The sequence below is a fragment of the Limanda limanda genome, chromosome 18 (assembly GCF_963576545.1).
Source record: "Limanda limanda chromosome 18, fLimLim1.1, whole genome shotgun sequence".
NCBI classification, from domain to species: domain Eukaryota; kingdom Metazoa; phylum Chordata; class Actinopteri; order Pleuronectiformes; family Pleuronectidae; genus Limanda; species Limanda limanda.
The window spans coordinates 10,269,146-10,297,094 of NC_083653.1; the positions used below are offsets into that span (position 1 = coordinate 10,269,146).

At 41.7% G+C, this 27,949-nt stretch overlaps 3 protein-coding genes across 7 annotated transcripts in view; 1 reads left to right on the forward strand and 2 right to left on the reverse strand.

Annotated features, from left to right (window-relative positions):
• nhsl1b (NHS-like 1b) overlaps positions 1 to 11,209 on the reverse strand; it is a 95,178-nt gene extending 83,969 nt beyond the window's left edge. For all 4 annotated transcript variants that reach the window (XM_061091121.1, XM_061091120.1, XM_061091119.1 and 1 more), the window contains exon 1: positions 10,803 to 11,209. In XM_061091121.1, the coding sequence (XP_060947104.1) occupies positions 10,803 to 11,121 (319 nt within the window). In that variant the 5' untranslated portion in view covers positions 11,122 to 11,209. The remainder of the gene's footprint in view (positions 1 to 10,802) is intronic.
• Positions 11,210 to 14,908: 3,699 nt separating this feature from the next.
• On the reverse strand, positions 14,909 to 22,800 carry acbd3 (acyl-Coenzyme A binding domain containing 3). 2 transcript variants are annotated; one of them, XM_061091237.1, is made up of 8 exons: positions 22,516 to 22,800; positions 20,655 to 20,796; positions 19,933 to 20,073; positions 19,583 to 19,741; positions 19,117 to 19,291; positions 18,461 to 18,704; positions 17,763 to 18,047; positions 14,909 to 16,769 (listed from the first exon to the last, which is right to left on the reverse strand). In XM_061091237.1, exons 1-8 carry the CDS (start codon positions 22,781 to 22,783, stop codon positions 16,555 to 16,557), a joined length of 1,629 nt encoding a protein of 542 aa, XP_060947220.1. In that variant the 5' UTR covers positions 22,784 to 22,800; the 3' UTR covers positions 14,909 to 16,554. The 2 variants fall into 2 exon arrangements, with proteins under 2 accessions (XP_060947220.1, XP_060947219.1); XM_061091236.1 differs by having other exon boundaries at positions 17,763 to 18,050.
• A 3,537-nt stretch (positions 22,801 to 26,337) lies between these two features.
• On the forward strand, positions 26,338 to 27,870 carry mixl1 (Mix paired-like homeobox). The gene is given in 4 exon segments (XM_061090952.1): positions 26,338 to 26,434; positions 26,629 to 26,849; positions 27,014 to 27,148; positions 27,151 to 27,870. Coding segments are annotated over 4 exon segments (1,173 nt in total).
• The last annotated feature ends 79 nt before the right edge of the window (positions 27,871 to 27,949 follow it).

Sequence of the window (27,949 nt, forward strand, 5' to 3'; positions counted from 1 at the left end):
ACATGTTGTGTTTCTGAAACATTACCTTATGCATTACATTTTCTTTACCTCCTGATTTATGAAGCTGTAGCTGTTGTGTGACCTCCACCAAGGACGTTGTGTTTATACAATAAAACTAAAATTTTCTTAAAACTTGACATAATGCTGTGGTGAAGGAAGGAATCAGTGACTTTTGGAAAACCTGGGTCATTCTGCCAAAAGTTAAGCGTCAACAGTTTGATAAGATTGTAAAGCATCGAAAACAGTCGCTGTCTGTTATCATCAGTCATCCTGTTATTCTCTGGCTTACTGCTCATGTGGACTTACTGCTGGTGAACCAGCCCATCAACCTATTTTTCCTTGAGGCAACTTCCATGTTTAATAGAGTGCATAACAACGATAACTCCGATTACCTCTGCCGTGCTGGGTTTTATGTCTTTATACATGTGCTCTCCTCATGGAGAAGAGGCAGCACTTGTGAGGGATTAAACAACAGGTGGTTTGGATCTTTCTGTTCTGCTCTCACTCATAGAGGAGATAGAGGAGAGGAGAGAAAGCAGCTCGAGAGGGAGAAAGAAAACATGAGACAGACACATCGTATTGCTGTCATAAGTGAACACACACAGACCCACAGACACACAGAGACACACACAAACCTGTTTTTTCTCTTACACAATCCTTAAAATGTCCTGCGGGTGGACCATTATGACAGCACACCTCAGACCAAACCTAAGCAGACATCTCGCAATACTACAAATGACACACACATACACAGGTATGAGTATTGTTAAAGGTATGTGAATATTAATAATCTATATATGATAGAAAATACTGATGCATGAAAGCTTTAAGGGGGTCATCTTAATCGCACACATGCACGTGCACACACACACACAATGAGGTCTCTGTGGATGAGGCAAACTGCTAGAGCTGCTACCGAAGGAGATTCAGTAGTATGTCATATTTCACAGTAACTGAAACTTCTCAGACACACACACAAACACACACACACACATAGTGACAAGATGGATGATGAACTAGGTGAGCCAAAAGCATCACATTATGACCTATTTTCTGTCCAATTAATTAAAGGAAAATAGGACAGTAAATAAATCAACTCTCAACCCTCTGTACGGGTTTGTGTGTGTCTGTGTGTGTGTCTGTCTGTCTGTGTGTCTATGTGCGCGCGCGTGCTGCACAGAAAAACATGTGGTGCATTTCTTTATATTGTGCTAAAGCGAGACAATTTTCAAATTAACTAAACACTAAATTTTACATCTGCGAATACATTCTTTTTTGCATTGTCACATCTTAACATGAAAAACCTTTTGCTGAACTGAATCCACACTAACTAACCAACAGAGAGAAAGCAAGACAGCGAGGGGAAGAGAGAGAGGAAGCACTCCAATAAAACAACACAGCTGAGAGAGGACAATCAGTCTTTTATTTTTAGTCCTAAGTCTTAAATGACTCTGCAGTAGATAGAAGCACAGACAAAGAGAGTCAGGCTGGCCTGATGATGAACGAGTGGGTTGTTGTGATTGAGCCAATGAAAAAAATTGGGATATTTATCAAGACAGTCCAAGTCATTCATCCTAAAGCCGACGAAGCCAGGATATGAGGATGCAGCTTTAACAATACTCAGTAGCAGTACTTCACAAAGAGAAATTAGAAATATGTGGCTGCCTTTCACTAGAAAATGAGAAAAACTGATTTATGTTGGTGTCACAAGTTCTCTTTAGGTTAGAGGCAAAATAAGCCCAAATATGCCAAATACGCCGAGGTCACACTTTATGAAATATCTTGTGAAATATAACACAAATTAATTTAGTCATACAGGCCACACAAAGTAAAAATTGTGCGTCATTATCATTTCCCTGAGTTAAATACAAAACTTAATACATTGTTTATGGCATAGATGAGAATAAAAAACACAATTTGCCATTTCTATACAACTGTGACTTCCACTGAACCGTTTCAACTCGGAGGATCTAACAGAGTTTGAAAGTCATGTAGTCCAAACTTGGCATTGGATGTCAATCAGAATTAACCAGAAGATTCTCCCTAAGATCTGAAAAAGCTGGATAGAATTCTACTAGTTCACAGAATTCGAAGATCCAATATGTTTTCATGCTCTCAGTGGTCAACAGGAGATTTTTTTCATGTCTGTTGAAAATGAGCAAGAATCCAAATATCTCAACAATAAAAGATTGAGAAAAGTAAAATTAGAGGCTCAGGCCTGTGGCGATATTTACAATTTTTCAGACAAAGCTAAAACAACCAAAACCACATATTGTAAACTATATGGGTGCATGTGTATTGTATGCGCCTAGGGAGGCTATGCAGGTCAACATGTTGACAATGGACCCCTTGGCCGTTGGAAGGACAACAGATTGTGCTGCCACTCTCTGACACAAACACATGCAGTGCGGGGCGGCGACAGGAAATAAAGCTTTCAGGCACAGAAACAAGTCGCCTGCACAAACGATTTTACACATTCTGACTTTCTTTTACCATTATTGTTAATTGAGGGTGATATTCTTCTGTACTACCCGACCCCACTGTAAGAACACACGTTTACAAGCCATTATGGTTATTCCCCAAGTCTCCCTGGGGCAATAATAAACACAGCTCACCCCCAACATTGACACAATACACTGCATCACCCCCCACCCCGCTACTAACATTAACATTGCTGACAGTTGATACATATGTCCTCCTGACTCCCATCTGGGACTTTTCCATCATAGAACTGGGGAAAGAGAGATCTGAGTGAATCCCAACTAAATTAACCTACTTTTAATTTGCTGCACAGTTTAGACAATTCATTTTAACATTTTTGTAACAGAGCGATTGCTAGACTGCTAATATTAAAGGGTAGAAAAATAATTAAATAAATCGCAGTTGAATAAATAAATGCCACAACATCCTGCGACTGTTAAACAGTCTGCATGCTGAAAACAAACCCTCAATCCCCCTCTTTTTATTTCAAGTTGTTTATTCAGCTGAAGTTAAAGGAATTCCAATTGTCCAAAGTCACAAATGCTTACAGGGCTAAAAATATTCCTGAAAAGAGCCAAATGAACAGCTGCTTCTCAGAAATCATCTGCCAATCCAAAGATAGCTGAAACTCCACCCTCTTATCTCCCCATGACAAGTTTCAAAGAGCCAATATTCAGCTACCTCCCATATTCAACTCTTATTTGAAAGCTCCACCTCACTGTGGCCATTACTCTGCAGATCGACATTGGCATTTTGATTTGTTGCTTGTTGGGAGGACACACCCTTTACATTTCTACAGGACGGACCACCGCTGTGTGCCATGATTAAGTGGCACAAGTGACAGATGTGGCAGGAAATCCTGTTTTGTATTTTTCCCTGAGGTGGTCACAGAGTCAGCTCATATGCAGGAGGGTGTGTTGGTGTGTGTAGTTTGTGTGTGTGTGTTTGTGTTTCCAGGCCTTGAGTGCAGCTGGAGGATAACAATAGACTTTATGTTCCTGTAAGATGAGCTCCCACCTGCTGCACTATATCACCATTTGATGTATGGATGTGTTTGCCTTGTGTCTGTCTCCCTCCCAACTGTACACATCACTACGACACCTACAACTCCCAATGATGTTCATGGAATTTTTATAGTTAACATGAGTGCAGTTTGAACAGGTTCAGATACACTAAGCCAATCCCACCACTGTGAACTAGAAATTTAGGTATCACAGTAATTCCCGTGTACAGATTGATTGAAGAAGATAAAAGAGAAACATGATAAAAGAAATTGCACAGACAGAGGAAGCGTAAAAGTTCAGGAAGACGTATGATAAAAAGAAATGTAAACAAAAAGATTAGAAGGCAGACAAGCAAGGGGAAAGAAATTAAGAGCGAGCAGGACCCTCGTCTTTGTTGTGGTCACTGGGGCAGTGTGTGTGCTGACATCAAAGTGCAAAGGATGGACAGAGATGAGAGAGGAAAAGGTCTGGGAGCCATATGAAACAACAGGAGGCGAGAAAGAAAGAGTGATACAAGAGAGAGGGTAGAGAGGAAAAGCCATTCAAATATAGGAAGGAGGGAGAGGAAGCTGAGGAAAAAAGGGAGAGTGAGTAACGATGGAGAGTGATGAAACCTCGTGCCACATCTGTCCAGTGTCTCCCACACAAACAACAAACACGGTGAGAATGTGTTGTCACATGTTCTATAAGAACAGAGGTTATGTTACTCTTTCTTGTGCATCATTTTCAACAACAGGGCCGTGATATTTATATTTTCATATCCTATTCAATAGTAGATGCTGTCGACATGTGTTTATTGACGGTGTTATATGTGAATTACATTAGATTACAGTGGTTCACCCGCAGGGGTCTAATCTATCAAATTGATGAATAGCCTTTAGATTTTTGCCGACAATATTTGTTGAATGGGACCCCTGCATTTGATCTCTCTAAACGCAAATTTGTTCATCTTTAATTTGACAAAAAGATGTATGACCTTGAGGAACAGACTTGTCTCTTCACGACAGATTCCTTTCCAGCTCTGTTGTCACCTCAGCTCTTGTTTGTCTCTCAAGAGGAAAAACAGTCGGAGTGAACATCTGTCTATTGGTGATTATTTCACTCCAAAAACAGTTATGTAAATCTAGGACCATGACCAAAGGTTGAACTCTTCAACTGCACTCCAAATGCATCTGTCCACAATATGCGCTGAGATGGAAATAAAAAATATAAAAGCACAGAAATGCACTCTAAAAATGTGGCAAAGTGGTAATTACAATTTGTGTTAGTTAAGCTTTCAGCTCTTAATCAGAGCAAGATGTAAAATGTGAACAGTACGTTTTCTGTAGTAGAATAAAGTCTAAAAGATGAAAAAAGAAGTATGGAAAGCGGATGAGTGTGTCTTCATTAATGTATGTATATGTGTAGGTCTACGTCAATGCATAGGAAGCCAAAGAGGGGTCCCACTCCATCACTGGTTCTTCCTCACTGCAGAGGTCCCCACAGTTCGTATTTCATCATGTCCCTGCTTGCTGGTTAAACCCTGGATTACCGCACAGCACCCACAACTCCAAACCTGCAAGCCCTGGCTCCTGGTGTGTGAACATGGATCCATGTTTATGGACGGCCATGATTACACCTTGAGTATAGGCCTGAGCAGCAGGCAGCAGTTAGTTTGAGGATGAAGTTTAACACTGTGTTTGATGCCCTTCTGACCTACATGGAGTTTGAGACATTATAACTGAGACGTTGCTAAACTACAATCCTCTTGATGTGGACAATATTCTAATCAATCAACCTATAACACATATAAATGGATGCTTCCCTCTTTACGTCCCCGGATTCCTCCAAAGCTGTTTTTCCTTTGTTGAACAATCTAATAAAGAAAGTCAGAACTTGTCAATTTGGCATCATTTCATTTTTCCAACACATTCTCTCAATAAATCAGAGGCTTTGTGCTCAAACAATTATCAAAATAGTCTGACTCCAGTTCAGTCAGTTTGTGTGGAAACTAATTATCTAATTCTGGCATGAAGCGGTATAAACACTAATTATATACTGTAGAGTAATCTGGTGTTCACCAGCAGTTACCACAGGCCTAACACCACTGCTTCAAACCAAGCCTTAAACACAGTCAGGGGCCAGGGCCGTGCCACACACACACACACACACAACTCTACATTTAGCCATCTTCTTATTAACTTTAATGTCTGAAACCATCAACAGCAAATCAGTCTCTGACAGATTTAGTTTTGCCAAGTGGACGACAGCTCTGAGTCAAAGCAGCTGGAGGAGGAACTTCTCATGTGATGATCAACAAGTATCTTAAGACTGTCAGGCCGCTGATGGAAATGCATGTGTACATATATACACACAAACACAGTACAATTACACACAAATTCATCACTATAATGTCTTCCTTCTTTCACTCCCTCACACTCATCTGTGCCATCGCCAGGGCTGCATCTACATCCTGGGCGGTCTGCACCGAGGCGAGAGAGGGCTGCTGTATGAATGCACACAAACAAACAAACACACACACACAAACACAAACACAAACACACACACACACACACACACACACACACACACACACACACACACACACACACACACACACACACACACACACACACACACACACACAGCCCCTTTCCCACTCTTTACTCTGACTCTCTCTCCTTCAGTCCGCACCCTTCTCTTTTGTCACTCATGGGACCAGGTCGACCTCTAGAACCAGGCCAGGCTCCCTTGGTTGGAACGAGCCCTGTGGGAACTGACTTGGAGAGTCTGGCTGCGTAATGACTGCTCTCCATTGATGAATGGATGGGACCACTGCCGGCGTGAGTGAATAGTGTGTCAGAAGAATTGAGGAGGGATTAAAGAGGGGTTTGCATGCGTTTCTGCTTCCGTGTGTTTTTGTGGAAATGGTGAGAGAAGGCAGTTCAAATACCATAAACAGAAATAAGTCAATCCAAGGGGCAGGATTTGCATGTTCTCCAAATGTTTGTGTTGATTTTCAAAGGCATCAGGAATAAGTTACTTTTCTGAATCTAAATCAACCATAGGTGTAAATGTTGGTTTTATGTCTGTACTGATCTGTGTATGTTGGCCCTGGGATACACTAAGGATCTGTCATGGGTGCACACTGTCAGCCAAGTGGGATTGGCCCCACCGCGACCCTCCATAGATTATGTCTCGATAATGGGTGGATGGATGGAAGTCTATCCAGACAGGACAACACACTGTTATTTTTGTCATGAGATAAGGAACACAATTAGGATCTAACTCCAGCGGTGTAGTTTCACTGTTATCATCATTACTGATTGGTGATTCTTACGCACTACCACTCATGACCAGTGTGCAGCTGTAGCCAGCCTGACCCACAAAAGTCCATAACAGACATGTCAAGTGTGTATGTGCTCAGAGACACACACACGCACAGGTCCTTGAGATGCACTTGTATGTAGCAACACGCTCTAAACATGACGGCAAGATGAAGACGAAAGATCAACACTACAGGCAAAAAACTTACATCTATAAATATCACAAGGATAAGGGAAGGAATGCACAGCCACTTGTCCTGTGTGTCTGTGAGAGAACGATGGACTGTGGACGTTGGCAGGTCAGCTGGATAAATGTGTCCGCTGAAGATTGTTCTGTGTGTGAGGGGGTCTATTTCAAAGCCCCCCCAGCAGGAGGTAGCTTAGTGGCCATCACGATATCTGACAGGGACGCCCTAAGACTCCTCCTAACTCCAATTAACCTTCACTTGTTCGACCTACTTTCGACATTAAAATAGAAAACTCCCTATTCAACCCAGTGTTATATTTAGCAAAAGGAGGCTCAGTGATCAAGATATAGTTAAAATCAAAATTTCACCTTAAAGTCGAGGTTTAGCTTGAAAAAGCCAAAGATGTCTAGAGCAGGAAGTAGTATAGGACTCTTCTGAAAATCAATACATGAATCCGTTTTTCAAACTTGAAACTGATATTCCAGAGGTACAACTCCTCAAATGTGATGATCCTCTGTTCTGCTGTAAAAAAAGAAGATAAATATATTTGGTTTCTCTGCAGTTGATTGGAAGAAATTAGCTCAGATCATGATCTGCAGATTAATCAATAAAGACCATCATGGTTAGTTGCAGCCCAAAACAAGCCTTTAATTCCCTCAGGATCCTATATCTATGAGTCATGTGAATGCTGTACACGTGGACACAACATTAGAGTCATCCAGAGTTTATCTGAAAGCAATTTAACTTAAGCATGAGTTACATACTAGGTCAGTTAAGTCAGTTTTAACGCAATGAATTTGGTTTATTTAGAAAGTGTCCCTATACATGTGACTCTTTTAGCTGCTCGAAAAACCTCCAGAGTCTTCTTCTCATATCACAAACAGCATGATGCAGTTGTCATGGATGCACCTGGGGACTGTACACAATGTCTCTTCTTGTAATTACTTCCCGTGCCTGAATAAATTGATCCCATTGCATTTAATGTCATTAGTGCATCAGGTTGCCACAGCAGCGATCCATCCGACCAGACAAGACTTTGTTTAAACTCTTGACTCTGTAGTGTCAGGTGTTCCCCTCGGAGGTCGGAAGAAACGACCTCTGGCCTTTGGCTTTCGTGACCTGCACTGGCATGTGGCAGTCAAAATACAAATGGAGAGGAAATCCCATGGCATTTACCGATCACTTTTGAGTGCATAGGTAGAAACAGAGAGGCGATACCATGCACTACACACACACACACACACACACACACACACACACACAATACGCCCTTCCTTGAATGTCAGTCCCCCAGCATATAGGGGCCCCTCTTGTTGCCCCTAACCAGTAATATGATCCATCACTAAGCTGCAGTTAGAGGAGGAATCCTGACCCACAGTAGTTGAAGACAACAGAGTGACCAGTCAAAGTTAAATATTTAGCCGATATAATTAGGTAATATATTCTTCCGGTCTGGCTAACCACCACCATCATAAAGGCAATGCGTCATGATGTTGTATATACTGGTAAACAGACTGCAAGAGTTTTCATGAAGTTTTGTGCACGAACCAAACTCTCATTCAAATATCCATTCAAAACAAATCTACCAGCTGTTCATATTCAAATCCACCCCTCCCTCCCTGTGTGAATGCTGATGCCGATTTCCAATGAACTTCCTTAATGACAGGAATTTGTTTGTGTGGATAAGGAACTAACATGTGTTGCAATGAATCTAAACTCAGTGTTACTTTACACCCAGTTCCGGCCTTAGGGCTATGAGGTAGCCGGCAACTTTAGATCTGTGTAGACGTAACACACTGCATTCCAGTCCACTCTCTCACACCTTGTCTTGAGCTGCAGTGACTAAGTTGATGACTGTCTCAACTTTTATTTAAAAAAAGAACTCCCATGCCTTGCCCAGGTGTGAATCTGAACTTCAACAGATAAAGGTATGAGTTTCGAGTCATGCCACGCAATAACACAGGGGATTAGTTCAATGTCTGGTATCTGTCTTGTAGCAGAGAATTCCTCTGAACACAGAACGATGAACTAATCAGTGTGTGTATCTTCAACTCATTGCTCATCATACATCACATTGGCTTGTGTCTAGGTTCTGTCGGGGTCGGCTTATCTTTACCTTGCAACCAGTGGTAAATCTGGGTTGTGAATCTGGTATTGCTAATGACCTAAATCTGTTTGCATTGGTATATTACGGGGACATGTCTTTCTTATGGAGACAAAAAAGCAAGTCCCCTGAGCATAAATTGTTAAATTTTAAGGGGATGACATGTTTAAGGTTAAGTCTCCAGGAAACATGACTGAATGGAGATATGACTGGATGTGTGTGTGTGTGTGTGTGTGTGTGTGTGTGTGTGTGTGTGTGTGTGTGTGAGAGAGAGAGTGAGTCAGAGTCAGGCACAAGACAGAGTGAATAGATGGGAAGGACAGTAAAAGAGGAAACAAAAGGCACATTAGTCAGAACTTAAATCTGAATCCCTCCCTCATGTTCAGAGGAATTTGGCCTCATCTTCTGAAACCTACTTTGCATCCATTATCTCCAGTGCATTTGAACCTTACCAAGTCGCAACCCATTAAAAAGGAAGCAGTGGTATCGTAGTAGTCGCAGATAGAAGATAGATATCAAAGCAGACAATAGAACAGGTCTGAATTTAAAAATGTAAGATAGCAGGAGTCAAAGTCTGAGTTAATATGTAAGCCCTGTGTGGGAGACCTCAGGAGATAGCTTGACATGGGTAAGCCCAACTAATCCCAAAACAACAGAAGTCAAAAGGAACATTGATTTTCCATTTATCTTTGTGTTGACAAACTTTGTTTACATACGTAAAGCAGCAGGAAGAATAGGGGGGTGGGGGGGTAAAGAAGATTGTGGGGCTGCTCCTGTGATCTCTGTGAGGACCTAAACACAGATGGTTCTGCGCTTTGAGGGAAGATCAATCTTTTTTCTGACAGGACTCAACACCCTTATTAACATAAACAAAGCCATGTGGTCCAGAGACAACGGTCACTCCTCCGTGAGGCTTTGTGACGGTCGCCTTGGACTTGACCAGCTTCCATTCACACCAGGGACAACATTATAACATCATATCGAGACGCAGATATTTCTTCTGAGAACATATTTTTGAAGTATTTCTGTCGGGAGTCTGTTGGTGTCATGTATATATGTACATGCCCACCTTTAATATGCTGATGTTATGTATAGGGGTCTTTATTTGTGGTTTATAGTGACTCCTCTCTATAAACCATTAGTTTCTTGTATACTGTATATGTACATGTACACCTGTTATAGGCCTATGACAAGATTTGGGTCTTTATTTGAGTTTTAAAGTGACTCCTCCCTATAAACCATTAGTTTCTTGTATATGTACATCATACATGTCCACCTGTAATATGCTTATGTTAGGTATGTGGGTCTATATTTGAGGTTTAGTTACTCCTCCCTATGAACCATTAGTTTCTTGTATAAACTGTATATGTACATGTACACCTGTAATATGCTTATGTAGGTGGGTCTATATTGGAGGTTTAAAGTGACTCCTCCCTATGAACCATTAGTTTCTTGTATGTACTGTATATGTACATGTACACCTGTTATAGGCCTATGACAAAATGTGGGTTTCTATTAGTGGTTTATAGTGACTCCTCGCTATAAACTATTGGTTTCTTGTATATGTACATCATACATGTCCACCTGTAATATGCCTTATCCATGTCTGTGGGTCTCTACTGGAAGTCTATAAGGACTCCTCAGTATGAGAGTAATGCTCACACTCCAGCTGCATCTCACACTGCCGATCACAAACAAGTGGGCCACAAGGCAAACTTACGGATTTTGACTTTCTTGGGATCCCACTTGAGCACCTCGTCTTGCAGGACCTTCAGACGCCCCTGGATCCTGCAGGACCTCCTGAACGCCATGCCCGCCTCCACCTCGATGCCCAGGAAGATGTCGCTGGCGTGACGGGACAGGTCTGAAAGTTGGTGGATGATGTTGGTGAAAGTGTGACAGCAGACATCATCCAGGGACGAGAACAGCACGGGTCCCCGCTGTTTGCGTCTCCCGGCGTCCTCCCCCCGGATCCACACATCCCTGGCGGATAACCGACTGACGCGCCGAGGCTCAACGATCCTCTGAGTAAAAGGCATGTTTTTTTTATTTCATAGCAATAACTCCGAACTCCAATAAACACCGCAGCCTTTAAAGCCCACGCAGCCCGCCCTGTGGTCCCGTGGATCGTGGTGTGGCTGAGGCAGTAGAATCCTCGGGTCCCGCCATATCCGGGGGTCTCACAGCGAGGGGACTTTGTGCTGCAGCCGGTCACTGAGACGTTGCTTCGTCCCCGAAGCTTTTTCAAATTCAAGCAGCCGGAGCAGCGAGGAAAACAAGGGAAAGTGCGACTGAAGACCCGGAGAATACTACAGACCACCTGTAGCTGCTGGAACCGGAGTCAGACACTGAGGAGGGTTTACCTGCCTCCACTCACTGGGAAGGAGCGGACTCATGCAAAACCTGGACCGGATCAGGAGGGACACTGCCAAAACGCTGCAAAAGAATAAATGTGTTAAAGCTAAAAAATAAATGACTATTCTGTTCCTTCTCTGAGAACTACGACAGAGTATTAGTGAGATTTAGAGAATGATGTCGTAATATTATGAGAATTAAGTTAATGTGAAAAAAGTGATATTCTTTGTATATATAAGTCTATATACACATATTTATACATGTGTACATGTTATTATTATTATTATATTTACTATTATTATTATATATACTGTTGCTGCCATTATTACTATATACTGCTATTATATTGGTATAATTACTATCATATATAAATATATATTATGTCATATTATATACTATATATACTGTACTATTTTTATATACTGTCTAACAATAACATTACCATCATATCATCAGTACTATTACCATCATCTTGCCAATGCACCTTATCTACCTATTTATCTTGTGTTTCTGTCTTTATTCTTTCTACCTCAATATTTTTTATTTTATTCTATTGTATTGTATTTTATTGTATTCAAATATACCGGCTGCTATGATGACTTAATTTCCCTTCGGGGATGAATAAAGTAATCTATCTATCTATCTAATATTACAGAAAGTTGTGATATAACGATAAAGGAAATAGTCATATTTTGAGAAAAATATACTTTATTCATGTAGCCTTAAAAGTAGTGTTATTTTGGTTATATTATGACTTTTTTCTCTATTATAATTGTGACCTTATTCTTGCAAAATCATGTCTCCCTTTCTCCTAAATGTATTTTAATTACTTTTTTCAGCTAGCTTGTACAGTTAAGTAACATTAGGCGAGCTTCGAGTGTGTCGACATTGTTTCTGTTATCATTTTAGTGCTGACTCTTATATAGTGTATAGGCTTATGTAATAATAATCATATTTATATAGAACTTTTCAAAACATAAAAAAGCAAAACAATGAAAGACAGAGGAGGACCAAAAATGACAACAGGGCCAATTTCTAATATAGATCAAATTAATTAAACGCACTGACAAAAGTGAAATTAATCATCATTACCACAATGAAATACATAAAAGTGTCTGAATCAGAGTCAAGAATTAAAAGCAGCTTTGTACAAATGTGTTTTAAGGAGTGTTTAAAAAATGGTGGACCCTCCTCACACCGAAACACCTAGCTTAAAAGCCTTAGCATAGCATTAACATACCATTTATCTGTACTGTGCTGATTTTAAACTGAGGCACACCAAACACCTAGCTTAAAAATGTTAGCATAGCATTAGGATACACATTTTCTTTGCTGTTTAGATGGGCACTTGTTCACAGTAACACACACTAGCCCTTTTCTTTCCAGTTGTTTGTTCGTACCTTGTCAAATATCCCAGTAACAACACATTCTCTGGACACCAGTATCAGATTTATCTCCACCAGGGCCTGTGTCCAGTCCACCAGCTCTGCTGCTCTTAAACTCCCACAGAGCAAACTCTCATCACCCACAACATCTGAACACACAGGCCCCAAGTTCAGTGGAGTCCCTGGAAAGTGTGGAAAACAGAATCCTGTTGGGAAAAAGGTGTCTGTGGTGTTTATTGCGCCCCCTGGTGTCTGGATGTAATCACAGTCAAGTGGAAGGTCACACTCAGGCCAGTGTTTCCTGTGTTCGTGTTCTCACCACTCAAAAAAATGTGAATCAATAAATTACTCTTTAGCTTGTGTGAACTCTGTGCGGTGGAAAAATATAAAAAAGTTTCTCAATACTAAAGTGTATGAAGCTGATGTAGAAGGCCAAACGTTGTACAGTGATTTGAAACTTTAAAAATATAATATTTGGAAATTAAACACCTGAAAGTGAAAAAAATGATTTGAAACTGATAAATACCATCTGAAAGGGAAATAAAGATCTCAAAGAGAAAAATAAAAGTTATTTGGAACTGAAAATATACAATCTGAAAGTGAAATACATTTCTCAAACTGTAAAAAGTGATTTGAAACTGAAAAAATACAAGTTGTAAGTGGGAAAGAGATCTGAAAGTGAAAAAAAATCTGATTTTAAATCTGATTAAATACCATCTGAAAGTTAAGAAAGATGTGATTTGTAACGGAAAAATATGAGATCTGAATCTTAAATGTAAAAATAAGACCTCACATATAAAAATATTCATAAAAGTGAAAAATTAAAACATTTAATTCCAGTATTGAATTAAAATACTTAATTTGAAAATACTTTTCTTACACTTGATAGTCTGAATACCTTTTCAAAGGTCAAGATCCAACTCAAACTTCCAGCTTCAAAATATTTTGTTTCAAAATTGGCAGTGATTTGGCTCCATATCCCTTTACTCCGAATATTGTGACATCCGATGTGAATCACGAGGGGAAATAAACTGAGGTGCATCCTCCCTCCACACATTAGTAACATCCGCAGTATGTCCCTCTCTCAGCACAAAATGTTTTTTACAGGAAAGCAGCTTGAGGATGACAAACACACCGCTGCTGGAAAAAGGGGAACAAGCCGAATGATGTTTTGCTGTTCATAAGTCATATTTATTAACTCCCATTCCCAACAATGCCTCTTATTACTGTTTTCTGCTTCTCACAGACAAGGCATGGAGCCAAGTGTTTAACATGTAAAAGCAGAAAAGAAAACACAGACCGTGTGCATCTGAAATTATTATTAATCCACCCATGCTTTTTATGCTATGATAGGATCAAATCGCTGAAATTGTTTCCAGGCAGCAAATCATTGAAAGATTTAGGAACCCAAGACACAAGGCATTAAAATGTGATCATATTTAAATAATAAATAAAACACAAAGGTGAGTAAACTGTCCAGTTCTAGACATGAACATAAGTTTAATCAAGATTAAATATACGCCCCAACTCAGAAGAGATCCAAACAAGTCAAAACGATACAAAAAAGATGAGCTTCTCTGTCATGTCAATAGAGCCTTAGCAGTTTTATACTTCCTGTGAATTTTGGACTTTCATTCAGGGTAAAATGCATACATCTCTCATTCACCATATTTTACAGTGCATTTATTCTCGAAACAATAGCCTCCCTCCACATCTAAAAACCCATACATAGTCATTTTGTAGAATTATTTACATACAAGGCTTGAACAAGTCGACTCAAATCATTCAGTGAGCAATTAGAAATTTAAGAAGTAAAAAGAAAGAAACAACAAACATCGCACATCAGAAGATATGGGAACTTGCTTGAACTTTATGGCCTGGTGTGAGCCATAGGAAGTGACCTCACACAAATCACCGAACGGGCAGAAGGCGTGAGCGGCCTCCAATTAAATAATATGCCAAATCCAAAAAGGACAGAGGAGGAGTAACCGACTTGCAGGATACTCCACCTCTGCGTCTTTGAGGTTTGGTTGCGTACATACATAAAAAGTACAAACACAGCTCAAGAAGTGTTGCAAGTTGAACCCCCCCCCCCCCCATTCAATAAGCAACGGTCCGATTCCCACAGTTGATAGAGCACTGCTCATAATGCACCAGGTGGAGGGTACAGAAAAGAAACGTGCATATTAAATGTGAAACCAAACAACAGGGTGAATCTTGATTATGGCAGTAACAAAAAACAAATTAGAAAAGGAAAGTTGAATACATTTTGATGTCACCACCTAGTTAGTAAGCGACCATGTCACCCAAGACACAATTAGAAGTGTAATATCATCTTAGTTTATTTCACGACACAATGTCTGAGGTGACAAGTTGGAAACAAACCGGAACACCAGCGCTGGATTCTGCGTTGTGTCGTTATTCAAGCGCTGTAGAGACGTAACGTGTCGTGACCTCCGAGTTATTGAGTTTTTATTGTTAGATGTGTCACAGTACAGCCGCTCCCCACACGTAACACAAACAACATCTGTCTTAATACACTGCCCTCCTTCTTTTGACGAATTAGTGTTGTATCCATGTGGTGTAACCATAAAAACAGGGACACTCAACAAGAGAGGTTGAAGGTGAAATAAAATTGAAATGGCTTACACAGAAGAATATTTCTAAGAGAAAACAATCTGTTTTTAAATCTTTTAATCTGCATCACACACTGAGATGTTTGAGTTTAGACCCACAGCCATACTGTAACCATGTGTTTGTTATGTTATATTCCCTCAATTAACACCCATGACTTCATTTGGAGCTTCTGCTAAATCCTGCGACGCCTTCTCGCCCGTCCTTCATAAATTCTGCCGCTAAACTCTAATCTAAAAAAGAAGAAAGCTACTCCTGATGCCCTGATGAAACTGTAGCAACAACAAAAAGGTGACATCTGCATGAGAATAGGCCAAGAAGAGCACTGCTTCCACAGAACCTCCCCTCAGGTCTTCATATATGCATGATAACTAGGGAAGAGAATGACGGACTGCTTAAAAAACATGATGACGTGTGTGTACAGTTGTTTTTGTAAAGTGTTAGTAAGACTTGGCAAAGACCAGCAGCTCTCTGAGAAACAAAAAGTTATAGTGTCAGGCAGTACATGTTCAGTTTAGTACAACTTTCAACATTGTCTGTGTTCTTGTGGGATAAACAACCGCTGTTACTGCCAAACTGGAAACGTTTGGCTGGCCCAGTCGCCTGGTGTCCGCTCCCGGTCATGAAAGCATTACTCAGGGGCAGAAGCAGCCGCAAGGCCACGTTGGACAGTGTCGGGCCGGGGTGTTGACATGAGGAGCCCAGGGTGAGGAGCAGTAGAATACAACATGAGAGCCAGGTCTTACAGCTTGGTCTACGTGAGCGCAGCGAAGACAGGTGGTGAACACACAACAGGAATACACACTCCTCCTCTGTGGGCTCAATGTCAGGATCTAGCATGGGTGCATCTTGGGACACGCAGACACACACACACACACACACACACAGTACAAACATAATAGTTGAATCTCCAGACTCGGGCTCCACATGTGCCTCTTTGTCTCCCTCTGGTGGTTTTGTCCAGAACATATCTGGTAGCACATTCTCCTTCACACACACAGGCTGCAATCACTCCACCAAAACAGACACACTCTCACATACACATATAGATATATGAACATACACACTCCTTGGCTCCCCCCGTGTCTGTTTTCAGGCTTATCTGGTGTAGTAGACTCTGTAGTAAACACTCTTGGAGCGCCAGAGTGAATAGGAGTTGTCAAACTTCAGTAGGTAGACTCCACGGCCGGGGTACTGGTGGCTGCCGGCGTACACCTCCTCATGACAGTCCCGCCGGTACACCGGCACAATCTCGTCCACCTGGGGCTTCCCTGCCTCCTTCTTTGCCTTCTCCTCCTCACTAGGAGGTTCTCCTGCGGGCACAAGAGCAACGTGTCAGGTCGAGTAAAAAGGCAGGAAGGAAATATGACAAATGTGGCAAGTTTCATCTTTTTGAATGGCACAGACAAAATCAAAGAGTTTCTTTCAGTGGTCTTATACCACTGAAAGAAAGGACTGGCATGTGTAAACATAATTCAACCAACAGAGCCAAAGCCAATTCTGCAGCACAATACTGCCTCATATCTTATCAATGTTTTATCACCCTGCTTTGGATTCCCACATAAAGCACAAACAGGAGCTCCCCTGCCCCTGGGAGAACCAATGGATGTTTAACAATGGTGTAGTCCAGTTTTGAACATAAGATAAGCAGGAAAGCAAATCCATAAACCTGGTTAGTTTTTCCATCTCTCCATAAATGAATACATGCAGCAGAAGTGAATGAATGAAAGTTAATTATTGTTCTAATCAACAGTTTTTAAACCGTGACTTGACATTTCATTATACAGCATATAGTCTTCCATTTAAGAGAGCCAACAAATCAATCCTGAAACATAAAACTAAGGTTGGGCACTGTTGCTAAATTAATACTTTCAAAACATGCAATCATGCAAAAAGTCAAACACGGTGCACCCCTCTGCTTTCAAATGTAATCTGTGCATTGTCAGGTGCTTTACTACGTTCGTCGGGCTCCTTCCTAATACACACAATGGTTTCCGAACATTTGTGTGTAATGTGGGCTAACGTTAGGTGCTGCCAGAGCTTTGTAGTGAGTGTGTTGCCAGAGTTACATGTTAAGTAGGTATGTGTGGTGCTGTGTATGTTGCCCGTAAGCAGGGAAACCAAATCAGAACATAGCCCAGACACTGATTTCTGTACCCTGCATAAAACAGTCTAATGTCATGTGAAAGCACACGTTATTTTAGCGTGTTTTCATTTCTAAAGACACATATCACCCCAACGGGTTGGTTGACATTGCTGCCGTACTTGAGAGTGATTGTATCAGATACGCAGCAGCCTCATCTCACCTTCTTCATCCTCGTCCTCGTCACTGGACTCCGACACATGCACACTAACTGAAGCAGAGGCGGCGTCCGTCCACTCGAAGAAGACCCCAAAGCCGATGTCATAATAGTCCGTGGCAAACTCCCAGAACAGGTAGGAGCCCTCCTCGTGGGTGGGGACTCGCACCGTCACCACCTCGCCGCGCCCCACCGTGATCACACTGTCTGCGTCCTGCCGTATCTTCTCCTTGAAGTCCTTGATCTGCGGCCGTGTCCACATGGAGGGAGCGGCTATGACCGGTGGGGAGTCTGCTGTGATCGTGGAACAAGAAACTTATTATCAGCTTTTTTACAGTGTGCATCCCTCCATCTTTGCTAAACCATTTTGAGAGATCACAGACACAGTGGATGAATTTCACTCAGGGTGCAAGTTTTGGAATAAAACTAAGGCGATGTTTGTTCCAGGTGTGTGTGCTTACTATCAAGGATCTCAGGTTGGATGATACCTAAACCAGCAGACTATCATGTATCACTTGTTCTAGCTCTCCTCTTCCCTGGCCTCCAGGTCATATCAACAAGGTCACAGCAAGTAAGACTCAGGTTTCAAGTTTGGTGCAAAGGTTTGTTTGTAAGATAGAAAGATGTCTGCCCTGTAGCCATTAGTTTATTCCAATGAGCATGTTTGTTGTTTTTTGTTGTAAACACAGCTACAGTCCACAAACCTAATAAAGGTCCGTTCTCTGAGACCTCCTCTGCTGGATCAGGCTCTGGCTCCCGGTCCATGCTTTCAGAGTACGAGTCTGAATTGCCTCCGTTGATCGTCAGGGCTTCCTCGCCGCCAGGTAAAGCTGCACACAACGGTCCCGCTGCAGAGGCGGGAACATGGTCTCCGCTGTTGAAGTTGCTGGAATCCAGCGTCCCCTGCTCAATCATATCAGCCTCCTGCTGCTGCTTCTGTAAGGCTGCCTGAGAGACGAGAGGAAGACAACACAAGAGTCAAAACAGGGAAAAATCAAACTGCAGACATATGTCCTAAATGTTATGTTTCTACAATGCTGTTGGAATAAGTAGAGATGCCGAAATTCCTCCTGAATTCTTGATATTTATCACATCTTTTAAGTATATATATATATCATTCTTTAAAAAATGCAGTTTTCTTTTCCTAGAAGGTCTTCTTCACCACTCCAAAACAGCTTGGGCTGCTACAGTTATTTAAAAAATTGTGTATTTTAGACTCCACTATTTGTTTTATTTTTCAAACTCGATAATAAGCTCTACACAGACATACAGAAATATCAAACTGTGATTATTTTTAACAGAAAAGTTACCAATATTTCCAAAACCTAATGATCAAACAATATCCATAAAGTGATCCTACCTGTTGCTGGGCCAGCTGCACCTGGTAGAGCTGCTGCATGTACTGCTGGTAGTGCTGCTCCTGGAGCTGACGGATGAGGCACAGCTGTTGCTCTGTGCTGTCGGGGTATTGCTGGGCCGCATACTGCTGGAACTGCACGGCTGTCTGGGCATTCAGCGCTGCCATTATCTGTTGTCTGGGTAAAGAAAACAGAGCAGTGAAGTTAGTGAGGATGGAGATGCAGGAAATGGAGTGGAGGCAGTGGTGGACAATGGAAACTGTAGTTTTCTTTACATAGACAAGAAGAGATGTGGTAAAAAGATTCTGGCATCTCTGGAACAGAGCTGAAAAGACATTACCCCGATAGACATCCGTGTCAGAGGAGTGTGATGATCATGTAGAAGTAATGCTGGAGTCAAATCAATAAATGCACGCCCATGCATATACAGCAAATGCACATTAAGCAAACACGCACAGACACACATACTTCTGCTGCTCAATCCGAAGCCTCTCGTCCTCTGCCTGTCTCCTTTCCTCTTCCTCTCTCCTGAGCCTCTCCTCCTCCTCAAGCCTCCGTCTCTCCTCCTCCTGTCTTTGACGCTCCCTCTCCTCCTCTTCTCTCTGCTGACGCTCCTCCTCCTCTTGCCTGTTGAGGAACAAAGACATGAAATTATAAAATGTATCAAACTAATTACAAACCATATTTATATACATAAATATATTTCCCCTTTCGCCTCCAGGTTTTTCTAGCTTCATATAGGACAAACTGAATGTAAGTTTATTTAGACACTGGAGCAGAGGGATCTCTCTCATGGAATTTGAAGCTGAACAAGTTACCTTTTCCTCTCCTGCTCCTCCCTCTCAATCTTGTGTGATGTGACGTAGGGAGCAAAGAGGTTACAGCATTTGTTAAGCAGCTTGACGAACTCCACCATGGTATCCTCCTTCTCCATGTTACCCAGGGCAGCCCACTCTTTCCTGCACACAGAGTCAAATGGAGGTGAGGACAGATAACAGAGGCAGCTGTGCACTGAATTATTTTTAGAGTACATGCTGTTTCACAATCAGAAAGAGGGAAATCTAAATCGACATTTGTAATGGAGGTCAACTCATTGCTTGGCCAGTATATATATATATATTAGCATCCGATTTGGCAACTGTCCCAAAGAATTTATATTGGTCGGGCTCTAAATTGTAACAAGCACTTCAGAAAATAATAAAACATTATTTTAGCTATCAACATTTTATTTCATTGTAAACACAACGTTATTAAAATAGAGATCCTTGAAGGTGGTGCAGTAAAACAGGCTTAATTCCCTCCAAATATTTACTAAATATTAAATTCATTGGGACGTAAGAAGCAACCATCAAGAGTTAAATGGACTGTATTAACAAATTACTGAATGAAAAGGTGTGTGTGTGTGAGTAGGTGTGTTTCCTGAAAAACAGGTTGATTGCTGGATTGTCCTCAGTAGTTCAAAGGTCACATGCACACACACACACACGCACGCACGCACGCACGCACGCACGCACGCACGCAGAGGTCTGCTGGAGTTTACCTGCGGTCGTTTCCTAGGACATCAAAGAAGCCCACCTCAGGCGAAGCGTCAGGATTATAGGGGCCCAGTAACACCTGTTTGTGGAGCGCCACCAGCCGAAGCTTCTCCTCATAGGTCGGATGGAAGGCCTTGCCATCTTTATCTGGGAGGAGCAGAGTGAAAGAAACAAGTTAGCAGTGTTTTTAAGTCCTGCTGTGACAACCATTTGTTAACACTACAATACACTTTTGTGTTTTCAACAGCCGTAGCATGCAGGCGATCGTATTTCCTGTTTCAAAACTATAGAGTAGAGTAAAGACCAACTGCACTGTGGATCAAGCTTAGTTGAGGCAACAGGACATGTTCAGGATGCTTGCAAAGTAACCACTGGCCTGAAATCACTTAGGGTGAGACACAGAGGTCTCGTCTAGATAACAGTTATGCACTTTACTGGAGTGTCCGCCCCAGCTCCCTCCATCCTCTTAGTTAATACAAAATCCTGCTGCTCAGCTTATCACAGGCACGAAAAAGGCAAAACCACATCGTGACAAAGGGCGACCATAACTGACCGAGCTTTTGCTTTCATAGACTTACATTAATGAAATTTGCTCCATAATAAACGGATTCTCTAGCTTCTTTTAAAACCTTCAAAGTTTTATCTGTATTAAAAGCTTTTTTTTATGTTTGACAAACTCCTATTTACCCTGACTAATCCTATTCTTGGCAACTTTCACAGAATATAACTGAAGCATTTTTAATCTAAAAAATAGACATAATAAATACGTGTGCATTATGCAATAATGTTTTTTCATGCTGTATTTTGAGCTTACAGTAGATTAGGCTGCGCGACTGGCCAAAAATTATATCATGAATTAAATCAATTGAAATCCGGACTAATGACCTGCATTTTCATATCGATATTGATACTCATACCAATAAGTCTCACATTATTATTTCTTAATTCTTAGTCTTTATTAGTGTAACGAGTGATTTTTGCTCCTGAGTGAAGGTTCTGATTTTAAACTCTTCTTTATGGGCAGACGATGATACAAACTTGAGAACACAAAGCATAAGCAATACATCACACTGAACTCTGGTTATATTGCTATTGATGTCCAAATCTAATTGCAGTTCTATTTGATATTGTTGTTTTGCCTGGGCCTGGAGTGGACAATGTGCAAGTCGTCACAGTGATGCCAAAGCCTCTCGGTAGAAGACTTCCACACTGAAAGGATCTTCCGGTTTGACTTCACTCAGAGCACAACGAATTCCTCCAGGTGACCGTGTGCTTCCTGCTGGAGTGGTGGCAGCGTGGGAGTGGTGTGTCCGGTTGTAAAACAGGCTGCTGCTGCTGCTGCTGGGGATTAGCACTGGAAACGTAGCTTGGTGAACTGGTCATCAGGAGTTTAAAGACAGGTTCCATCCACAGAAATGTCTCCTTCAGCGCAGCCGCTGACCGGCAGGCTTCCTACTTCCGCCACAACCGCAACAACAGGGCGTGTTTTCCCAAATTAAAACAGACCAGCGACTTTAAAGCTCTTACAGCAGCTAGCTAGTTGAGCCGTATAGGACACGTTTACTCCCAGAGAACAGGGGGAACCCTAACGCAAGCAGCACATTTAACACGTCTCCGGGTCAAACTATCGTGTGAACGGAAGCGACGTGTTGGTTTGACCCTTTAACAGCCACGGAACACGGCTAGTTAGCCTCTCGTTAGCCGTGAAGCTAACGTAGCGCTGCGGCTGTCAGCGGCAGCCCCGGCGGTGACAGCTAGCAGCTAACGTTAGCATCCTGCTAACCCCAGCCAGCGGACCGGCTCGTCGGGTTGTTCGGTTCTTTTAACCCTTCGATCTGTGTTACTGTGACGAATAGATAAAAGTACCTTTGAAGAATTTCAGCGCCATTCCGTAGAGCTCCAGGAGAGGAAAGCCCCATTTCCCCTCTATCGCGGATTTGCCACCCTCTCCATCTTCGCCCCCAGCGGCTCCCGGCGTCTCTGGCTCGGGCTCCGCGGGTCCGGGCTCCGGTTCCTCCACCTGGCCCTGGTCGCCCTCCGGGTCCGGACTGAGGGTGAGGCCGTCGATGGAGACCTCGAGCCGGCTGGAAGGAGCCGTGTCGAGGTCGCCGCTCTGAACCTCGGTCGCCATCATGCAGACTGTCAGCTGAAGCGGCCACGTACCTACTTCCGCTCAGACCGGCCGGAAGTTCCGGGAGATTTTTTTTCTCCTTAGATGTAAATAATGATGACGCGTTCAATGATCCCAGGAATATTTTTTGTATTTTTTTATTTGACACTTTTATTTTGATTAGATGTTACAAGTACTACACAAAACAAACGTGCAAAATACAGGGGGGAAAAACTGAGAAAACAATAGAAAATTAAAAACAAAAATTTAATTAAATTAAATTAATGATATAATTATATATAAAAAATATATATTAAATATTTTTAAGATTTGTTCTTATTTTAAGCTTATTTCTTGTGATCATATCAAACGCAGACATTTTAATGGTCTCTTTAATTTTCCTGCGCAGAAGTGATCTGTGCACTTACTCGGCATGCAGATGGGGAAGACTGATATTATTACGTGACAACTATTTCTGCTTTAAGTTTTCATGTAACAACATTACAAGTTTTCTGTTTTAACATTAACTCACGTTATAATAGCACACTGATGCGTTTCTTTCTTTTTTCAGCATAGCATAAATACACATCTGTATGAGACATGTTTTTCAATAAAATGAGCATGAAGAATCCATTAAATTAAATAATTAACTAAGATATTTTACAACTAGAAAACGTACAAGTGCTTTCTGGTAGAGACCCACCAGAATGTAAATGACCTCAAGCATAACATCCTGGCATTTCTTTAATGACATTTCTTGCAATGCTGGTGCCAGTGTATCTGCCCAAAGCTTACACTGACTGTTGATGTATCAGGCCAATAAGAAGCAGTCCAGCTGAAATATGAATATGCGATATAGCAGCAGTATCCACGATCCTGTCCTCAAGAGACAAGTACACAAAACAACAACAATCATCACGCTGAAATTCTGCTTATCATTTTAATCAGGAAACAATAAATGTACTATAAAATACTAAAAACGTCCCTCAAATACACGAAGACTGAACCGATAACAAAAGCACTTAAGATAGCTGAGATTTTCACATATCCTTGCAACCTTGTAAGGATAATTTTCCTGTCTGTCTGCAGGTTAAATGTATAGTGGTCAGGTCAAACTGTGGGTTCAATAGTGGTCACCCTTTCAAGGTGTGAAGGTGCTTTTGTTTGTGTCTTCAGAGGCAGCAGTCTACTGGAAATGGCCAGTGGAAATCCCAAAGTGCTTCTACTGTTTGATGTTTTAAAAAGTGCAGTCTATCAGCAATAATCAACTTTGAACTGTGCCTTTTAATCTAATAAAAATGTCAAATCTCTATCCCTGGCTGTCAAACTGATTATTAGCACATGCAAACAATAGACGCAAAAGTGCATCAGCATTTTCCTGCATTCACACGGCTGAGATGATCTTTTTCATTGGAATCAGAATCTGGTTTTATTGCCAAGCAGGTTTACACATACAAGGACTTTTCTGAGGTGTATTTGTGCAACTATACACTTAAAAATACTATGAGCACCAGGGTAGGGATTGTGCATATGTTGTAAATAAGCAATAGAGACTGGATTGTGCAAAATCCAGCTGACTGGACTGCTTTGTGGTCACAGATAAAAACTATGCTCCGTCTATTCCGGGATCTGCAGGTAACTCTCAGAATACCTGTCACTGAACATCACAAAAGAAAGATCAGGAACTTCAACAGCCTGATTTTAGCATAGCAATCTGGTCTGTGCACACAGGCAATACCCAATTAGGGTCCTCAGACAAAGCAACTGTGAACGGCTTTGCCAACAGCCACATCCTACCTGAACAACGCTGTATGTGTCAAAGTGCAGAGATGGATGAGTGCCGTCGTGGATGTGAAACGATACAATTGCGCTCCAGTCACTTTCCCATAGAGATCTACATGAAAGTTACCAGAGAAAACAATTGTAGATTAAGGCAACGAGTCTAAGGATTTTCTAAGACTCAAGCAAGAGCTGTATCTAATAAATCCTACGAAGTGGGGTGTGGTAAATACTCTGGCAGTCATTTATATTGTATTGCAGTATTCAAGTCACACCCAAAGCAATTATATATGAGGCACAAACTGGAATGAGTTATTACCCAAGTACGTACACAAATCACTGGGGAGAACCATCCTGGATTATTGATAAAGGGGTGTGACCACAACAACACATTCCTTCAAATCCTGTCCAAATATGTGGCAGTAAATTAGTCTGTCTGTGTTGTTATCTGAGCTCTTGGCTCGAACCCCCTCTGAACCTCTGAATGAAGGTGAGCCGTGCGACACAAGTGACCACTCCTGGGTACTTTTGAACTGGAGTTTGTGTATTGAGATTCACTTTGTTGCCACTGAAAGGAGACAGGAAGCGTCATTTCTTATATAGGTTACTTTAGATAAGTGTTGAGGGGCAAGCGTCAGAAGACTTGGAAAACTTAATGTCTATTCTTTGACATCTGGGCCTAAAGAAAATAAAAGATACAACTATGTAAGAACATTCCTGGTTGCAAAATATGTGTATATTTCTGATTGCACACATTTTTATTTAAAAAAGAAAATACATTTAGTGTCTTCTTGCTATATCTTTGAAATTGATATATATATATATATATATCTACACACACACACGTATATAAATGTAAGATATTCCCATATATACTTAACATTCTCTATAACAGTTGTATGTATGAAGACATATAAAGTGTGTATGCTCCATAAAGGTTGTATACATAGTGACAAATATGGAGATGTTTTCATGTTCTATAACAGTCATATATGATGACATATAAAAACATTTCCATGCTCTATAGCTCTATATGATGACATGACTCAACCTTTATAGAGCATGAGAGATATCTATATCTATCATTACATATAGAATTGTTCATATTAATGAATAGTTATGACGGTGTGTTGCTTATTTCTTAATGTTGTATATATACACAAACACTGTACATAGAATGACTTATCTTTATACATTACATCACTATTATATCACTTTATATATATATATATATTTTAGAGCATGAAATACCTCAGTGGAATGCCCCCTGTGAAAATATATAGGAATATGTTTGTGTAATATGTAATCTAAAATTAGATCAAGTATTAAATATATATATATATATATATATATATATTTATACAGCTTGTAGTTTTTTCTTTCTGTTCTGTTATCACTAAACACCAAACCACAGTCGGTGTGCGTCTCTAACCTGTGGAGGAAATGGCAGTTTGCGACGCTCCCTCTTTGAAGGCTACAGGTCCATTATTGCTTCATCCATTCCAAAGCGGATAAATGTTTTCACTGCCAATGTGTATTGAACATGCAGATTCCATTAAAAACCCCTTTGGAGCGAGCTGCCACCGCTCCAGCGCCCAGGTGTGATGCCTTCACACCTCCGCCGCGCTGCAGACGTCTGAAGTCGCTGCACGGCCGCTGCAGTGCCAGCCGCCGCTGATGGCCTCCCCATTCACACATCCTCAGACCAGCACCTTTGATCGCTGGGGGATTTAACCCCGACCAGCGCACATGCATGCTCTCATACTCAGTCAGCCGCCGGGAGAGAAACGTACAGGATCATGTCTGCAGTTCATGGGAATATGCGCGTCGGGGATCTGAATCATTTCCAGATGTTTCACGAAGGGCCTCTGCAGATGAACAACATGGTGAAGACAGGTTAGCAAATGGAATTGTCACCGCCTCCTCCTCCTGTGTTAGAAGATCTACAAGTAGCTTCTTCGATTAATTGTCACGGAGAAAATAGCAGAGTTGGTGCCGTTTCTGTGCGTAAATTACGCACAAGTCCGGCACCATGTTGTTTGACTCCTTCTTCCTCTGATTACTAAACAGATTGTGTGTTTTCATTTCAGATTTTGGAGCTTCAGATGTGACAAACTACTACAACTCAGCAAACTCGGCACCCAGGGCGGATAAATGCGTGGCCATACTGACGCACAGGAGGAAGAGGACTAACTTTACGCAGCAGCAAATCGAGGTGCTGGAGAAAGTTTACTCAGACACCAAGTATCCTGACATCTACCTGCGGGAGAGACTGGAGGCTCTGACCGGGCTACCGGAGTCCAGGATTCAGGTAATGACCCAAATTCCTAAATATAATCAATGGATTTTACACCAGTAAACAAGGGATGAGATTAACTGTGGGAAATGCTTTACATTTTCTTAAACTGTGTCAGATTTAAGAAGTCGTAAAATGGGTAAATAAGTTATTAAATGACTTTTCCTCTCAAATTCCAGGTGTGGTTTCAGAACAGAAGAGCCAAGTCTCGTCGCCAGGTTGGCTCATCAGTGTCGATGAAGGTCTCCAATCCACCAGCAGCTGGGCCCTTTGGCCAAATCCAGAGTAGGATGGGTCCTGAGAAAGGTAATTACTAGTCTTACTCAAATATGCCTGTTCAGTTATAGTGTGGCACCACAAAAATATGTTACTCCGAAAATATGGTTATTTGTTACTGAAATACCCTTAATTTGACTTAAAAATCACCTATAATACACCTTTTTGGTTTTGTTTTTCAGTTTATGACAACAATCTAAGTGCAGAGCCACACAGGATTGGTGGTTTTGGATTAGAGGACAGTTTCAGACCCTCAATGCACCAGAACAGTGAGGACCCACACCGGACCAGTCTACCCATCAAACCCAGCAGCTACGAACACACATCCGGCTCCTGCATCTACGAGAAGGAGGGGGCCGGTGTGAAGTCCGAGCAGATGCAGCGTCACAAGCTGAGCGTCAACGTCCCGTGTTGTAACATCCACCTTTATCCGAAGGAGAGCGAGCATCCCCCCAGGATCGAGGCCAACTTGGCAGACAACCAGGGGCCACAGGTTCTGGTGGAATATGACAATTTCCCTCCCAACAAAACCATTGGACCAGAGATGAAAGTTGTGATCCCACCCCTACCGACCCTCAGTAACTTTAGCAGGTCGTCGCCAAAGGATAACGGATGCCAGCTCCAGTTCCCACACGTGAGGGCCACGGGCGACAGGTTCAGCCATTTCTCACCGATCCACGCCGTCGAGGCTCGGGACTTCACCGACTCAGACTCTGACTGGGAAAACGAGGCCATGGCTGGGTTCAGTGGCTTTATGTGATCTACCCCAATTTAATTAAAAGAAGCCCCATGTATCATACGGGCTGATTTTAAGAGATCTACATGTATCATAAGATAAG

Bases quoted from the DNA above. Each gene is read 5' to 3' on its own strand.
- acbd3 (XM_061091236.1), bottom strand. From the start codon at position 22,783: ATGATGGCGACCGAGGTTCAGAGCGGCGACCTCGACACGGCTCCTTCC. The intron at 19,292-19,582 runs GTATGTGTGTCT...TTCTTTACCCAG, and splicing joins CTTCGGATTGAGCAGCAGAA to ACAACAGATAATGGCAGCGC. The intron at 16,770-17,762 runs GTGAGATGAGGC...TTGTGCCCGCAG, and splicing joins CGAGGACGAGGATGAAGAAG to GAGAACCTCCTAGTGAGGAG.